This window comes from Saccostrea cucullata, unplaced genomic scaffold (assembly GCF_032062105.1).
Source record: "Saccostrea cucullata isolate Sc308-1 unplaced genomic scaffold, CSIRO_AGI_Scuc_v1 ctg4330, whole genome shotgun sequence".
Lineage (NCBI taxonomy): Eukaryota > Metazoa > Mollusca > Bivalvia > Ostreida > Ostreidae > Saccostrea > Saccostrea cuccullata.
In genome coordinates, this window is record NW_026937763.1 from 50,043 (window position 1) to 69,431 (window position 19,389).

At 33.5% G+C, this 19,389-nt stretch overlaps 1 protein-coding gene across 1 annotated transcript; it reads left to right on the forward strand.

Annotated features, from left to right (window-relative positions):
* The first annotated feature begins 603 nt into the window (after positions 1–603).
* On the forward strand, positions 604–6,153 carry LOC134248794 (uncharacterized). Its single transcript, XM_062731175.1, has 6 exons — positions 604–628; positions 1,026–1,123; positions 3,078–4,289; positions 4,599–4,685; positions 5,566–5,773; positions 5,981–6,153. Exons 1-6 carry the CDS (start codon positions 604–606, stop codon positions 6,151–6,153), a joined length of 1,803 nt encoding a protein of 600 aa, XP_062587159.1.
* Positions 6,154–19,389: the final 13,236 nt, after the last annotated feature.

Below are 19,389 nucleotides of genomic sequence, written 5' to 3' on the forward strand. Positions count from 1 at the left end.
AACAAACAAACAAACAAACAAACAAAAAAAAACTCCCTTGTCATTGTTTAGAACAAACATATAATGACTCGGGCTTTTCCGTCAGCAAAAAAAAAAAAAAAAAAAAAAAAAAAACAGAATTTGAATTATTATAAATATGAAGTTATCTTTAAAGTGTAAGCTACACAATAAATAAACAATTATTTCATGCTACAACATGATACAACGAAATTGTTATCGCACGGTCTATCTGTAATAGTTTTCAGTTTTCCCAGAATGCACGGCCATGGCGGCCGAGCATGCGTATTCAAGGAATTTGGACCAACGTAGTTGCTAGCGCTCGAGAGCGCTAGCAAAAAAGCATCCTGATTGTACACACAAGTCATCTGATGTTGACATTTAAAAGATGCTTGAGTTTCTTATTGACAATATCTATGTGATTTTTGGAGACCAGGTCTTCCAACAACCTAATGGAATTTCCATGGGTTAAAATCTCAATTATATCTTATTTGTTAATAACCTTCCTTTATTTATTAGAATATGAGTTTAAGACTTGCAATACAGTCGTTGACAAATTTTAAAAATCATGTGTGATGGAAGGAAATTTTATCGAAACTTATTACAATGAACAGTACTGAAGGTTTGAGAGGTACAAAGCGTGAAGTGTATACAGCTCAGTATTTTTCTTGAAAATGTATCTTGTGCGAAACTTCTTGGTGTTTACATTGACAGATGTCTAACGTGGTCAGAACATGTTCAAATTTTAACGAAAAGACTTGCAAGCAAAAAAGGTGTTTTGTCTAGATTAAGATCATTCTTTCTCTTGAGTTTTTGACAACATTTTTTCATACAATTGTTTTTTCCTCATTTTAATTACTGTTGTACTGTTTGGAGCAATATGAGGAATTAAGACGACCTTAGGAAACTATGTAAACTTCAAAAGCGAGTCACTAGAGTGGTTTTTAGCAAACCCTTTTTATACAACTACATAGAAATGTTTCTATAACTCAGATGGATGTATAACTTCTTTCATATTCTATTTGCAGATTATTTACGATACTGGATCAACTCCATCAAATCGTTCGGTGGTTCTGATGCTTCAGTACTTCTAGTAGCAACACACGCAGAGGGCAAAACAAAGGATGTAAGTCATGAACTATTCTGTGACTTTTTATTATTATCTGCCAATATACGTGTGCAAAATGATAATGAACATTACAAAAAATATTTGTCAAGTAAGAAAAAGTATAACAAATTAATCAAAACAAAAATGGAAATTTTACTTTGTCATGAAAGTTATATTATTCTGTACAGATTATGTTAAATTTTCAAACGAAGTAGTTTTGTTGTTAGATGCCAAAAATGCTTTGTCTAGTAATGTCCATCTATTGAATTGAAGGAGTAGTCCAAATAATAATTTTTTTTCACAAATGACGACAAATAATTTTAGACAACTGTGAAATCCAGTTTTCTAATGTATAATATAGGATCAATTTTCTAATTAAGGCACAGTATTGCCCCCTTATTCTACATGGGTACCAATTGAGCTTCGTTATTGGCAGACCGTTTTTGTATTCATATGAAGCAGAATTTGTGTTCAGTCTGTGCGTGAAAAGAAGAAAACACTTGCAGTGGCCTTTAAATCGACATTTAGATATATCGACGACGAATTGTCTATTAACAGTGGTAATTTCCATTCCTATGTATATAGGATATCTCCTGGTGAGCTTCAGATAAAAGATTCCACAGACTCTGACACATCTGTTTCATACTTAGATATTTTACTTGAAAAAGACGTTAATGGTCATCTAACAACCGAGCTCTATGATAAACGTGATGACTTTTACTTTTCTTTCGTCAGCTTCCCTTACTTATGCAGCAATATACTGCATACGGGGTTTTTATATCTCATTTGATTCGATACGCAAGAGTCCTACGTATGAACAATTTCTAAAACGAGGTAAGTTATTGACAAACAAGTTTATGAAACAAGAATATCAACAAGTCATCATTTCGTATGTTCTATGGTCGATACACTTACCTTATCAGCAAAGGAAGGATATGGTGATAACGAACAGCATTCAATCTCAAAGTCAAAGTCTCAAATCTCAAATTCAATTTATCATTGAGTCAAATGCTGACTGACGTTTTTCTTACTAATTGTTTGTCCATTATATATACACCGAATTGACGATGGATTTTCTGTTATTTCATGATCATGACAAGGAGCACACGGCATGACCGTTCGGCAAGGGATGCGCACTCCTCTATGACACGTGATTCCATCTCTGACATTTTGGAGGTCCGTGTTTGCTCTGCTTCTAATTTCTATTGTTTTATGGACTTCGATATTGAATACGGTTCGTTATCTCGATATCCTTCATTATCCCATGATCTAGTTAAACTTTCAAATTAGCCTTTTTGAATATTTTAATGGTTTTCCAAAAACTGTTACCATTAAATTTAATACGTGTATATACTTTTTCCCCAGTGGTTAAAATTAATTACAAAAAAGAATATGAAGTGTTTACTCTGACGAGTAAAATAAGTTAAACATTGTACTTTTATGAGATTTCAAACATTAATAACCCACGTATAAATATTGAAGTTTTTTAATCAGTTAAATACTCTTTGCAATACCAGTCCTTAGAAACTTAGCGAATTCAATTAGTTTGATTTATGAAATGGATGAATTAAATTAACAAACATTTAATCTTTACTGTCCGTGGCGTTTTGTCCCATTCTTTACTTGGTGGTTTTTAAAATCTAAAGTTACAGTCAACTTTTGTTTCTACGTGTTGTACGGAGTCGAAATTAATTTTTTTGATTATTGCAAGCAGATCAACTTACAACGGAGCATAAATAATACTCCGTATGTTGATCACTAATCTTTTGTAATTTTGTCACGTCAAATGTTTTATATAACATAAATGAAATACAGACACCAATATGTTTCATCAGAGAGTGTTTGTTCAGTTAATATTTGGTACCACTTTTTCTTAAGATATATTTTAAGTGAGTCATGGATTTAAAAGTAAAGTATACTTAAAAAGAAATAAAATGAACATTAAAATAATATTTTTTTAAATTTCAATCAGGAAATAGAAAAATTCTTTGAGAGCTTTTGGCGTGCCGTTCCAGAAGAAGACAAATCATGGCTCTACAAGTCTATTGATGGAAATGAATTTGCAATTGGACAAAAAGAAATGAACAAAGGATGTAAGAATTCTCTACAGTCCATAAAATCTGCAATTGCAGACATAGTATCTCGTAAATTAGACACAAAGATTGAAGTTCCGTCTTCCTGGGCTTTACTTGAACATTATTTGAAAAAACTAAGGCAGCCGCTGCTGTCCACTGATGAAATCGAAAAAGTCAATAATGAAATTCCTGAAGAATACCAATTGAAAACAAATGAAATTTTTGATTTCTTAATATTTTTTCATGCACATGGAATTCTTATCTATTTCGACGAAAAAGGACTAAATAAACATGTTATTCTTGGAATACAATGGTTCTCTAATGCATTCAGCAGAATTATTGCTGATAAGAATCACGTCACCACAGACTGTAAAAGAAGATATATTAAAGAATGGGAATGTTTCAACGAGACAGGGGAACTAAAGGAAACACTTCTCGATGCTCTTTGGAAAGAGGAACCATTGTATGTTAAACACAAAGTTGAGCTTATGTCTTATATGGAGAGGCTGCGAATGCTTGTCATTATAAGTGACAAGAAAACTGAAATGTCTTGGTATGTCCCATGCATGAACAGTAAACCCTTCAAAAAAGACATCTTTGAAAAAAATTGGAGTTATTCGTCAATCTTATGTTTTCGATTCGACTCCTTTGCCACGTTTGTGTTTTATCGGCTTGTGGCTTATTGCATGAGTTTCCTCGGATGGCGTGTTGCCTGTGATAAAGACAGTCAATGTCTCTATCATACGGCCGCAGTGTTTGAACATCAACATCACACTTTTATTCTTGGTATATGTGATGATGACATACAGCTGCAAGTCATGCGTATTGCTCCTTTACCACTAGAATCTCAAGTATGCCATAAAATCGGAAATGATATTGAATTTGGACTATCAGAACTCACAAAAACCTTTGCTGAAAAGAAAAATTTTCAAAGAGGCTTCAAATGTCAAAACATTATATGCAATGAAAAGGATCCGTCATTTATTCCTGAGAGTGAATTGTTCGAAATAGAAAATGAAACGATCCAATGCAGCTGTCCCATTGATGAAAAACACGAAATTAACGTTTACAGTACTCTGCGATTCTGGAAACAGGAAACAGAGAAAAAAGTAGGAAATTACATAACAATAGTTCGTGACCTTAATGTAAACAATGTTTTGAATATTTCAGCATGAATACTTATTTTCAGTTATATTAATAATATATATATTGAAATGATTTTCTGTATAATCAACATTCCTTAAGCTTCCTGTGTCTCCACCCTTCTCCTTTAAATATCAAATTCAGATGATGGTTTTAATAATCCATGGTAAAAAACGATGATTATAAAAACTTTTCCAAAAAACATGAATGAGAAATAGAGAGAGAAAAAAACCCAAGATATTTAACAAAGCTAATATGTCTCTTCTTTTTCCAAGGAGGAATCAAAGCCTTCGCAATGCCATTCACACATAAAGAGTTCAGCGCAGGAGTGGAATTATTTAAATATTTCAACAGATTCAGAGGTTATTGTATAAAATTTTTCTTCACACTTCGTGAATAAAAATGATAATTTTGTTTTCAGTTACGTTTATACTATTTAATTTATTTGAATGAGTTATGATATAAAACAGAATTGTATTGAAATTCAGACCATATTATTCTACAAATTCTTAAGGGGAATTGTGCTTTTCATATAATGGTTTCTATATAGTGAACCGAGGAGATACTTTAACTTTATCTAGCATGCTGAAAAAAGAATACCTGTATTAGTCTTATTTTAAGTCTTCATTCCATAAGTTCTATAGTCGATACAATGATTTTGTCAGCAAACACAATTTATCTTTACGACAAACATTGACTGACGATTTTCATAGTAAATGTTATGCTATTATATATCTAAATTATAGTAAGATTTTCTGTTTTTCCTGATCATGACAAGGAACACACGGCGGGTGCGACTTGTCAATAGCGTTGCTCACTTCTCAATAACACCTTGTCAAACTTCTGATGTTTTGGAGGTCCGTGTTTGCTCTGCTCCTAAGTTTAAAATACAGTTCGATATCTCCATATATTTCATGTCATAGTCAGAATTAAAACAAGGTCCTTATTTTTGTACAGAATTGACTTCGGAAAGTTCGCCTATCTCATCAATACATACATGTATGGCGGGTATGACCCATTAACAATGGATGCTACTCCACAGCCTAACCATAACCCTAGATTTTTTAGAACGATCTGTTTGTTATCTTCACTTTTAAGTTAGCTCTTATCGTCTATACATAAAAAAACATAGAAATATGCAACAAATGTGGAAGACTATCTGGTGACTTTTATCTTAAGTTTCAATTATACAATAATACATCTAATATAATACAATACAATAATTTGATATACTTTATATAGCCGAAGACAAATTTACCGAAGACAGGACCACTGTATCCCTTTTCCAAGACAACGTTTCAGAGAGATGTGATGACAAGTGAGCTTAAAGCTGAAGTCAGCAGAAGTGTTGGAATGATTTTCATTGACGGGCATCCTACAGGAACAGGATTCCGTATGGGAGACAAATACATTATGACTTGTTTACACGTAATACAGAGCACCTTTACAGGTAAATTTATATTTAGAGCTCTATATTTTACATCTGTAGCATAGATATCCCGTTATATCTTAAGGTAAGGTTTGCGTTTACAGGGAGATAACTCTTGCGAGTCACCAAAGCGTTTGAAACAGGCGAATTTAAACCAGCGATGCTAAGCATTCACTCGGAAACGAATTTCCTCTGTCATACTTGATGTTTGTTGTCACTTATTGTTAGGACTAAAACAAAGGATGTTTTCAGGAGAAAGTCTTATAACAAATCAAAGCATAGGAATCTTAGAAGCCTTTGAGATTAGCGTGATATATGTGGATGAACCAATAAAGGAGGACTTGTTTATTTTCGATATGGAACGTGGCAAGTTGCACGGCCGATCAGAAGAAAGTCATTGACGCATTGTGCTGTTTCTCGCTTCACCACTACACTAAAATTTTAAGCAAGAATGGGAAAGAAAAAAGAAAAGACCTGAGAGTATCCTGTAAAGTACTCGTATTATGCTATATGCGGCATTATCCTGTTATTAGCATCGCGATGCTAATAATTTTTGACGTTATTTTACGTTACGTCAGAAGCGTTAAATGACTTAATATTTCAACATTTAATGATTTTAAATTGTTTGAAGTAAAATTTAGAGGAAAAAAATAATTTAAATACCACGTACCAAACTAATTCGCACCGCGATGCTAATAACAGGAGTATATATAGAGAGACGACGTTTCCAAATATCAAGATTATAAGCTCCACAGAGGGAAGTAATCCCGGGAAAAGGGTTTCTTTGGGGGATACCATCAGAAAAAATGGGGCTTGGCTTTTTTGGGGGGATCACTCTTAAAATGACTCGTTTTAATGGAAAAAATACCTCCAAACTAATTAGCATCGCGATGCCAATAACAGGAGTATATATAGAGAGACGAGGGACATTTAAATACCTGAAAACTAATTCGCACCGCGATGCTAATAACAGGAGTATATATAGAGAGACGACGTTTCCAAATATCAAGATTATAAGCTCCACAGAGGGAAGTATTCCCGGGAAAAGGGTTTCTTTGGGGGATACCATCAGAAAAAATGGGGCTTGGCTTTTTTGGGGGGATCACTCTTAAAATGACACGTTTTAATGGACAAAATACCTCCAAACTAATTAGCATCGCGATGCCAATAACAGGAGTATATATAGAGAGACGAGGGACATTTAAATACCTGAAAACTAATTTGCACCGCGATGCTAATAACAGGAGTATATATAGAGAGACGACGTTTCCAAATATCAAGATTATAAGCTCCACAAAGGGAAGTATTCCCGGGAAGAGGGTTTCTTTGGGGGATACCATCAGAAAAAATGGGGCTTGGCTTTTTTGGGGGGATCACTCTTAAAATGACACGTTTTAATGGACAGAATACGTCCAAACTAATTAGCATCGCGATGCCAATAACAGGAGTATATATAGAGAGACGAGGGACATTTAAATACCTGAAAACTAATTCGCATCGCGATGCTAATAACAGGAGTATATATAGAGAGACGGCGTTTCCAAATATCAAGATTATAAGCTCCACAAAGTGAAGTATTCCCGGGAAATGGTTTTGTTTGGGGGATACCTTCAGAAAAAAATGGGGCTTGGCTTTTTTGGGGGGATCATTCTTAAAATGACTCGTTTTAATGGATAAAATACCTCCAAACTAATTAGCATCGCGATGCCAATAACAGGAGTATATATAGAGAGACGAAGAACATTTTAATACCCGAAAACTAATTCGCGTCGCGATGCTAATAACAGGAGTATATATATAGAGAGACGACGTTTCCAAATATCAAGATTATAAGCTCCACAGAGGGAAGTATTACCGGGAAAAGGGTTTCTTTGGGGGATACCATCAGAAAAAATGGGGCTTGGCTTTTTTGGGGGGATCACTCTTAAAATGACACGTTTTAATGGACAAAATACCTCCAAACTAATTAGCATCGCGATGCCAATAACAGGAGTATATATAGAGAGACGAGGGACATTTTAAATACCGCAAAACTAATTCGCATCGCGATGCTAATAACAGGAGTATATATAGAGAGACGGCGTTTCCAAATATCAAGATTATAAGCTCCACAAAGGGAAGTATTCCCGGGAAAAGGGTTTCTTTGGGGGATACCATCAGAAAAAAATGGGGCTTGGCTTTTTTGGGGGGATCATTCTTAAAATGACTCGTTTTAATGGATAAAATACCTCCAAACTAATTAGCATCGCGATGCCAATAACAGGAGTATATATAGAGAGACGAAGAACATTTTAATACCCGAAAACTAATTCGCATCGCGATGCTAATAACAGAAGTATATATAGAGAGACGACGTTTCCAAATATCAAGATCATAAGCCTCACAAAGAGGGAAGATTACAACATATTTTTTTTAGTTTCACAATGCATTCAGTTTTCTTAAAAGTGTAGTAGACGATCGTGATGAGCGATTCTTCAATGTTCTACCTCTACTGAAGCGTGCGGGATTTCTTTACACTCAGACTGTCACGCAACGTACAAACAAAGGACTTTTACTTCCTAACCTGTTCTGGAATACATTGTACATTGAAATCCGTGCAGAGATAAAATATCCGATATGGAAATTTTAAATATGTTACTTTATGAATGAAATTGCATGATCAGAAAAAGAATAAATGAGAGTACTAAAATGTATTGTGCATTTACATGTAATCGCAATAGATAGCATTTATTCCGTATATGAAGACATTAAACGGAATAAAGTGCATACCGTCCGGGGTATATTGAATTTTGAAAGTTTTGTTTTTGAAGACCTTGGAATTTATTCCGTTATCAATTATCTCAACTTATTTCTACATAACGGAATAAAGTACATATAATGAATTTTGATAGTTTTGTTTATGAAGACATTTATTCCGTTAAATGTTTATCTCAACTTATTTATAACGGAATAAAGTGCATATATTGATATTTGATAGTTTGTTTATGAAGACGCTTATTCCGTTAAATGTTTATCTCAACTTATTTATAACGGAACAAAGTGCATATACAATGTATTGAATTTTGATAGCTTGTTTATGAAGACATTTATTCCGTAATATATTTATGTCAACTTATTTTTAACGGAATAAAGTGCATATATTGAATTTTGCAGTATAGTTTTGTTTATGAAGACATTTATTCCGTTAATACATTTATCTCAACTTTTTTATATAACGGAATAAAGTTCATATAATAAATTTTGATAGTTTTGTTTATGAAGACATTTATTCCGTTATATATGTATCTCAACTCATTTATAACAAAATAAAGTACATATATATTGAATTTTTTAGTTATATAATTTATAGTTTTGTTTATGAAGACATTTATTCCGAATTATCAAAAATGCATTATTTTTTATACCGTACTTGAGAATAAGGTTATTTCTAAAAATATCACGGAAGTAACAAATTTCCCATGCAGAGTTGTCTTTCGTTCCTCTGTCAGACATGACTTATGTATAAGCCGATGACAGAGAGTGGGAATTAACGGAATAAGCATAAAATCCATAAATATTGTTGTTTAAAGACTAAATTTTTAATTCTAAGCTCGCAAAATTATAATTTTATTTACGTCAACAACGTCAAAAATTATTCGCATCGCGATGCTAATAACAGGATAATGCCCTATATGCAGTCCGAACAGGGAAGAAAAGTCACGATGCATTTGACCATGTCCAATGATGATGTTGACAGTTTGATGTTGATAGTATTTTCATCAGGTAAACCGTAATTATTTAACTATTCTTTTTACGGAAAGTTATGAATGATCTACTGACTACGGATTTAAAAACGATGAATAAACGGTACAAGGATGTCAGGATGTGACTAATATCCCAACATTGCCAAAAAATAATTCATTCAAGAAATTATGAAAAATACAATCCTTGATTTTTAGGCCTAATATTTGTAACATTATTGGAACAGGTATTCAATTGTTCAAGTTACCTTTTTAAATGAGGTTTGTTTTTAATTAATATCTATTTTCTAATTAATAAAAAAGAGATACAGATTGTGCATGACAAGAACATTAATTTTCTTGATCAAGCATTTGCATTTCACTAATTCAATCTGTAAATTTTACAATAATTTCATATTGATTCTTCATTGATTATATTGGAAATTTATTCATTTCATTGAGTGAATGAAACTCAGTGCAATTCCTTTATGGAATTCCAAAAATGCAATTCCTTAAATGTTATTGCAAAAATGAACACATATGATTTCAGATCATGGATCATTAATTGGAATAGATAAGAACCAAAAAAAAGTACTTCAGTGTTTTCTTAAAAGATTTGTGCCATCAATCTAAGTAGAAGTCATCCCATATCAGCTCAAGAATATTAAAGAAAGTTGGATGGATCAAGCTAAGATGTTGAACCAGACATGGCAAAACCAATGGAGATTTGGAGAAGAACTTCTGACTTGTTATACCCAATGCATATTTTTATATGTCTATAGATTATAGAAGAAAATTTAATGTTAAACAACATCCTTTCTAGTATATACATGCTGTTTTCCATATATTTAGAAAATTTGTACATGTATATGATGATTGCAGTGCATGCAGTGTTTTTCCATCTTTGAATTTGTTTTCAGTAAAATAAATGTATACATCATAGGTATTAATTGAAGGTTGCTTTTGTGTATACTTACTTGTAACAAGTTTCTTAAAAGTATTTGTAAAATTGCAAGGAAATCAATACATGAACAATTAAGATTAATATTTATTCATTAAATTTTGTTCTTATCAGGACCCAAATGCTCAAATAAGTATTTCTGAAAACTGATGAGTTTTGTAAATAAAGCTGCAATGAACATGTATAATTATTCTACGGTAACAGTTTAAAACATGACATTTGGAAATTGTATGGTTGTTAATTCAGTAGAAATGATAAGACCAGTTTAGTAATCTACTAAAATTAAAATCTTTCACAAATACATGTAGTTTATTTTAAAATTGTTTACATTTATAATCTTTTAATTTTTTCTTGTATTTTGATTTTAAAAAGGAGAAATTTTGATATATTTAAATTATTATTTCATAGATATCAATGAGATACATCAATCACTGTAGCATTGTTTCTTTTTCCCTGTTCTTGACAAATATTTATGACAGTGTTATGTCATTTTGCAGAATTTGCCTTTTCTGTGAAATCAGAAGTACTCTGTAAACTCATTAAAGTATGAATTGATGTCACTTAGAATTCATCTTTATTTTGTTCTGTCTGATATTTCAATTTAGATTCTCAGACTACCTAATCCAATGATTGAGCTAATGTCCATGAAGTGTAGAAATAGGCCATCTTTAAAAAATGTTTGGTTGTCTGCCTCTCCAAACCGACTGACTAAAATGACCAGACTGAAAACTTTTTTTCAATGCAGGGCTGTATTTTCTCTCTTTTATTCCTCTTATCCCCCTTAAAAAAATGTTATTGAAGATTTTCTCACCTACCGACCCAATAATTTTACCCTGTGTCAAGAGAGGGCAAACAAACATTACTTTAAAGATAGCATTTCTACTCTTCCTTTAAAGATAGCAATTCTACTCTTCGAAGTAAAGAAATCATTTAATTATAAAAACAGCAGCTTCATGGATGCAATGCTTACAACATTTCACTCAAACCAGAAGTCTCTGTCGAGACTGAAGCTCTACTGGTTTGTACTTATTATATAGCAAAGGAAGAGAAAAGTACTTAAGCAGTTGGGAATTGAAACTTTACAACAGCAATAAATAGGATAATATGATCCTTGATTAAGTCTCATTATGTTCTTAGTGTAGTCTACTTGCATGCCACATTATATTATAATCAGACTAAAACTGTATTTGGAGTAGCATTTTGAGAGTATATAACAGAAATTTCTATCTTTAGTAACTGTGGCAACACCGTTCATTGAAGTAAAAAACCAATACACAGAATTATGTACCTTATTGTAGTCTACTTGTGTGCCAAGTTATATTGAAATCACACCAAAACTGTAGGAGGAGTAGCATTTTGAAAGAATTTCACAGAAATTTCTATTTTTAGTAACCACAGCAACACCTTTCATCGAAATCAAAAACCGAAACATAGAATTATGTATCTTAGTGTAGTCTACTTTTGTGCCAAGTTATATTGAAATCAGACCAACACTGTAGGAGGAGTAGCATTTTGAAAGAATTTCACAGAAAATTCTATTTTTAGTAACCACGGCAACACCGTTCATCGAAATCAAAAACCGATACACAGAATTATGTATCTTAATGTAGTCTACTTGTGTGCAAAGTTATATTGAAATCACACCAAAACTGTAGGAGGAGTAGCATTTTGAAAGAATTTTACAGAAATTTCTATTTTTAGTAACCAAGGCAACACCGTTCATTGAAATCAAAAACCGATACACAGAATTATGTATCTTAGTGTAGTCTACTTGTGTGCCAAGTTATATTGAAATCAAACCAAAACTGTAGGAGAAGTAACATTTTGAAAAATTTCACAAAAAATTCTATTTTTAGTAACCACGGCAACACCATTCATCGAAATCAAAAACCGATACACAGAATTATGTATCTTAATGTAGTCTACTTGTGTGCCAAGTTATATTGAAATCAGACCAAAACTGTAGGAGGAGTAGCATTTTGAAAGAATTTTACAGAAATTTCTATTTTTAGTAACCACGGCAACACCGTTCATTGAAATCAAAAACCGATACACAGAATTATGTATCTTAGTGTAGTCTACTTGTGTGCCAAGTTATATTGAAATCAAACCAAAACTGTAGGAGGAGTAGCATTTTGAAAGAATTTTACAGAAATTTCTATTTTTAGTAACCACGGCAACACCGATCATCGAAATCAAAAACCGATACATAGAATTATGTACTTTAGTGTAGTCTACTTGTGTGCCAAGTTATATTGAAATCAGACCAAAACTGTAGGAGGAGTAGCATTTTGAAAGAATTTTACAGAAATTTCTATTTTTAGTAACCACGGCAACACCGATCATCGAAATCAAAAACCGATACACAGAATTATGTATCTTAGTGTAGTCTACTTGTGTGCCAAGTTATATTGAAATCAGACCAAAACTGTAGGAGGAGTAGCATTTTGAAAAATTGTTTACAGACAGACAGACGGACAGACAGACAGACAGACGGACGGACGACGTACGCATTACCATCGCATAAGCTCTTCTGGTCTCTGACCAGTAGAGCTAAAAATGGCATACATGTATAATGACAGTCACCATCCATAACTGAATAAAGATATTTTGCTACAAAGATGTCTAGAAGTTACTACATGTTGGAATAACTAAATCAGCATGAGGTCAAATTCATAGGCTTTTAATTGGTAAAGTTGCAACATGTTCTGAAGTATGTTTATATACATGTACTTCTAAAGGTGTTGCAGTATAATTCATGGACAATTTCATCAGAATATTCAGATGTAAAGATTGCCATAAATACTAGTTCTTCCATGGAATAAATTTTTAGACCATCATGTAGCACAGGAGGAGTTTAATTTTGAACATTTTGGGCCAATTTATGCCTAAAAACAATATCAAAAATAACATTTAGTCTTTAACATTCACCATGACAAGGTGATATCAAAGTTGTCTTTAAAAGTGTAGAAAAAGCCCGATTTTTATGTTCCGAACCCCTAATATAGCCCCTGTTTCCATGGAAATAATATTGGGGACATACATATTTTTTTAGTTCAAATTAATGAAAATGATCAAATTAATAACTTCATGGATTTTGATGGAATCGGTAGATATGTAAAACATTGATTTTTATATTTTTGTTGCCATGGCAACGGTTTCACTTTATCAAGGAAAATTGAAAAATCTTCTTTTTTACCCAAATTTTCACATTTTTGATAACGGAAAATTAAAAGTTTAAATAACAGAAGTAGTATAAGGGGTCTGGCCGGCTGGGTCAACTGAGTGCACTTTTGGGCTGAGGGGGATAGGCGGGTCAAGGGAGTGCAAGTTTGGAGGGGGATAGGTGGGTCAAGGGAGTGCAGCCCCTGTGGGATAGGTGGGTCAAGAGAGTGCAGCCCCTGGAGGGGATAGGGGGTTCTAAGGATAGCCGGGTCAATTCAGTACATATGTTGCATCATCTTTTTAGATCTATTGCATCATCTTTTAGATCTGTTGCATCATCTTTTTAATACTTATTGCATCATCTTTTTTGATACTTATTGCATCATCTTTCAAACTGGATTTCCTCAAAACATTAACAAATAACACACAAGACCAAAACAAAAGAACACAGCAATTTTATTCAAGTGAAAAAAATACATCAATTTACTTCTTCTTCTTCTGTGCCTTATCGGTCATCAGGGGTAGTTTCCTCTTGGGTTCCTGAGGCTTTTTCTCCATTTTTTGTATTTCTTTGACAAATTGTTGATCCTCCTCATCCTCTGTACACTGATTAGCCCAATGACCAGATTTCCCGCACTTGTAGCACGAATCCTGTTTTTTTCGGGGACAATCTGGGGCCCAATGCCCTAACTCATTACAGATGAAGCATGGATCCGTCTGTCTTGTTTTCTTAGTCTCTCCGGATCCCCCTTGTTTTTTCTGGTAAGTGCTTCCTCCTTTCATTTTAGTGATGTAAATTTTCAGATGATTCAGCTGGTTTTGAACATCACTCACCTTGTTGTTCATATCATTCATCTTGTTGTCAAGAGCGGACAGCATGTTAACAATTCCATCCACAGTTGTATTCAAGATTCCCATATCTTCTTTATTCGCATATTCTTGAAAATTATAGGGGGCTCCTACATATTCTTCAGGTGTCACATAGCTGGGGTTGTGTGGGGTATTCATCATTGCTTCTTCCATAATATTTTTCACGTCTGTCAAGTTCGAAATGTCAAGCAAGACTGATCGTCAACCCGCTTTATATACCTTTACTGTTGCATCATCTTTTTGATATCTATTGCATCATCTTTTTATATCTATTGCATCATCTTTTTGATACTTGTTGCATCATCTTTTTAATACTTATTGCATCATCTTATTGTATCTGTTGCATCATCTTTATATACCTGTTGCATCATCTATAAAGGACCGTGTGCAAAAAATTAGGGGGCCGTGTGCACGTTTTACCTGTCCTTTTATACCTCTTGCATCACCTGTGAGGGGGTCGTGTGTAAAAAAGAAATATACGTTTTACCTACTTTTTCTACGAGGGTTGGGGTATAAAAATGAGAATAAAAAAGTAAAAAAAAAAAAATAAAACAATTTTTTTTTACTGTGGCAGAACATAGATGCGATGGAGAAAGTATGTATTCAATACGGAATGAAATACCTGGAAATTTCACATAGGTTAAGAAAATCAGTGACTTCTTAATACAAAAACCTCAAAAAATCAAAAATCTACGAATTACCCCCCTGAAAGACCAGAGAAGTCCCTGGATGCCCTTAGTAGCGGATTGAATACGATTTCGGAGGAGAATTCGACAGTTAGAAGCTTTGTTAGTTTTTAAGAATTAAAATAAAAAATCATGTAATACTACATCAGTGTTATGTTATTGTATGACGTCATATACACTCGGGTTCGGGATCGGGTTCCCTGAATTTCCCTTTGTCACTGTTAATGTAGTCGATAAATTTACCATCGAATGTTGATGATTTGATGTGGTCTATAATTGGATAAAACATTGTGTATGATTGAAATTAATGATTGAAAGTTGTTTAATATATATAGTATTCGATGTTTTAACTGTTATCTTATTTTATATTGTATTGTGTACGGAGAATGGAAAGATGTTGAATATCCATAAGTTTATCAATTATTTACATGATTTCTTGTTTTACACGTTAGGTGGCGCTATTTTCAAAAGCGATTTTTTTGTGTTAGCCTATCACATGTCAAGATGTTTAATCACATGATTGATTATCGATGTTGCCGCCATATTGAACTGTCGTTTGCTTTTTGCAAAAGCGATTTTTTTGTGATAGCCTATCACAGGTCAGGATTTTTAATCACATGATGGATTATCGATGTTTGCCGCGATATTGGACTATCGTCTGCTATTGTGTATAAATACAGACCCTCCGAGCGCCCAGTGTCATTCCTTTGTAGCTTCAGCAGTGAAGAAAGAAGTAAGAAGAAAAAGACATGGCAAATTTTTTCCAGCAATTGATGAATGTTCCAGGCATCCTTGTGGAGAGTCACATAGTGATCAGGCGAACAGATACTACGGGAGTTATGATGGATCTCAACATGGGCAGTATGCAGATTGATTTTCGACAGAGGAGGGCTCACCCCTACAGGAGGAGGAGTTCACCACGACGACCACCCACCAGATCGCCGCCCCCACCACCCCCGTCGCCGCCAACCCGACCTGCGAGCCCGACCCCCCAGAGACAAGCTAGGAACGAAGGCAGAATTCCTCGCTGGGGCTTCCCTGTTCCGACCGAAACGATTTTATGCAGTTTATGCTTAAATGAAGGTGAGCCTAACAACTTTATGTGCGGGCGCTGCTTGCAGCGCCCAGCCTGTGTTTTGTGCTGCCCGCATCCTGGAAGAGAGCTTACCTTGCCCTCTATGCAGAAATGATGAAGTTAATCTTTCATCCCCAGGGCGAAGACCCCAGTTTAGTCCGGGGATTCGGATGACAACTTTGGAAGCATGGTGGAGCAACTGTTAAACTCCTAGGGACCCACCTGGACCCACCTTGAAAACAAAACCAGAGAAAAAAAAAACAAAAAAACTACAAAAATCCAGAAAAAACCAAAAAAACTACAAAACCAACAAAAATAACAAAAAAAGCCCTTTTAAGGGCTATCCAATTGTTTCGAAAAGATGCCTACTTAAACAGTCAATAAAAAAAAGAAGAAACATTGTGTTTCTCTCAAGTTATAACACCAGGTCACTTTTTAAAAAAATTTTTATAACTTTTTAAAACTTATAATTTTTTTTCTTTTAACTTTTTAAAACTTTTAATAATAATAATGATAATCAAAAGGAAAGTCCCTTTTTAAAAAAAATAAATTCATATCAAAACACACATTTTTAACATTTATTTTTTTTTCATCAAAACAACAATTACACAGACACATACATACACACATTTTTAAATTTATTTTTTTTCATCCAACAATAACACACACACATACATACACACATTTTTAAATTCATTTTTTTTTCATCAAACAATAACACACACACACATACATACACACACATTTTTAACATTTATTTTTTTTTTATCAAATAACAATAACAACACATACATACATACACTTAATGTGGATGAAGAATGTACACATGTTTGTCATAAGTGTGTACAAATTGTTCAATATAATGTCTACAAATTGTTCAATATAATGTCTATAATGAATCCAATTTCCTTGGGCTAGTCCACATGCAATCTTGTAAGGAAAAGCATAAGTCTGGTAAGGTAAACTTTCCCAAATTTCTTGTAAACAAGTTTGAAACCATTGCTCTCTGTTTTGTGCTGTATCCTGATAAGTGGAAATTCTTTTAGGTCTGTGACTTGCTTTTCCATAATCCTAGTGTTAAATCTAAAGCAAACTAGCACGGCGCGGCGCCATGCCCCTGTTCCTCGGCGCCATGCCCTTTTTTCCAGCACCATGCCCTTATTTCCTAACCCAAAATTAATAAAAATATGCCCAGTTTAGGCAATATTCCTTTGCTGCCCTGTTTATTCAGTGCATTCTGATAATCCCTTTGTTTATACCACGACAGGAAATCACTTCACGCTTGAACGCACCACACAGCCACCTGGCTAATTAACATGCCTCAGGCTATCAGGGTATAGGATTTAACTTGAGAAACTGTCCTTTGATTGCATTGATTATGAAGAATTAGCCCAAGACCAAAGACAAATTAACTTGTAAATTATTAACTAATTAAAATCAGGATCGTTTTTTTTTAACCGAAAGTGTCAAAAAACACAAAGATGAACTTGAAGATAAAACGGATATTTTAGCTGAATAAAATAATTACAGTGTACCAACAAACTGAACGTAATGTGATAAAAAGGCTTAAAAAGCATAAAACAATAAACAAAGTTAGTTTCTTTAATTGAACTGATAGATTTGACAAGCTGAGGGTCAATGTTTCTTATTAAAGCCAAAGTTTTTTTTTTTAAACAAAATATACATGGTAATTAAATTTTTGGGGGGAGTAAGAACAGTTTTCACTCGATCTTGTTGGTAAAATATTTTCCAAGTAAAGAGAATGGTGTATTTTTCATGTATTTTTCATGTTTTTTTCAAAATGCCCCTCCCCTGAAAAAAAAAGTGTTTTTCATTTAATGTCTAAATGACTGTGCTAGTACACAAATAAAACAGCCCAAGCAGGTTAAAATAAATCATACCTCCAAACTTTAATAATTTTTTGCAGATGTTTCAGCTAGATTAATACCATTACTTTTTCAAGTGTATCCTTAAAACTTTGTTGATTAAAGAATTTGGATGTTAAAATAATGCCTTTTTATATTCTTATTGTTTCAATAATTGTCACGTCAGCCCAAGTGTGCTAATTAATTTGTTGGTATAAAAAAAATGAATGAATGGAATACAAATATATGAATCTATATTTAAATTACTTGTTTCAATAAAGATTTCAATATGAAAGGATATTAAAAGTAATTAAACATGTTAAAGTATGTAAAGATAAATATAAAATGTTTAATATAATTTTAAACACATTAACATTTGTTTAAAAAGTGCCCTCGTGAGATACTGTCGTGACACAATTTGCCCTATTGATTCCTTGATTACCATGCCCTTTTTAGGGTCTAGATTTAACACTAATAATCCCATTGAGCTAGTAAACAAATGACCACAGGGGATTGAAAGGGAAACACCTTAATAGTGCCTGGAATTACTATCTTCTTAAACCTGTATCCCTATAGAGATTGGCTTGTGGGAATTTCTCTGCCATACTTTGAACAATCCATGAGCTTTTTAATCATGATCTATAAAGTAAAATACGAATGATTTTCAAAGCAGTACGAATCTTTTCATGTCAAATTTTCTTTCATAAAACATTGGGTGACTTAAAAAATCAGGGAATGTGTATGTCCTATGTTGTTCACACCCCAGTGTCACTACAGTGTTCGATTTTGGTAAAAAAAACAAACCATCAAGACTTGTAAAGGATCTAAAAAGTAGATACGAATTAATTTGAATCTCATAACATGTTATTTTTTTCTTAAAATATCAATCAGATAAAGGCTAGACTCCAAGAATCCTTATGTATCTCATAGTATGATTTTCTGAAAATCCGTGACCTCTGACCCCCCATTGTGTTTATAGGTAAATCTATTTGAGGTTGTTTTTTACCCTGATCATGATTCTTTTGAAATAAAAACTATATCGGCAGTGTCTTCCCTAGGTCCCTTTTCCCTAACCCACATGAGTTTTGGGGTTCACCCTCTAAAAAAGACTGAAAAGGTTTATTTTATACACTCGGGTCACTGGATTTCACCTCGTCGCTTCGAGGTTTTTTACTCATTTCTCCACGACGGATGCATGTCATGTATTAATTCTAGTATGAAAAGAAGCAGGAAACTTACCTTGTTTAGACCTGTATCATGCTGGAATCCTACTATGAACACCTACTAAATAATCCA

What these genes read in the sequence shown, in the direction of transcription:
- LOC134248794 (XM_062731175.1), top strand. Translation starts at nt 604, where the DNA reads ATGAACAGTACTGAAGGTTTGAGAG. An exon ending in CAGTACTGAAGGTTTGAGAG is followed by an intron (nt 629 to 1,025) that starts GTACAAAGCGTG and finishes TTCTATTTGCAG; the next exon opens with ATTATTTACGATACTGGATC. An exon ending in CAGAGGGCAAAACAAAGGAT is followed by an intron (nt 1,124 to 3,077) that starts GTAAGTCATGAA and finishes AATTTCAATCAG; the next exon opens with GAAATAGAAAAATTCTTTGA.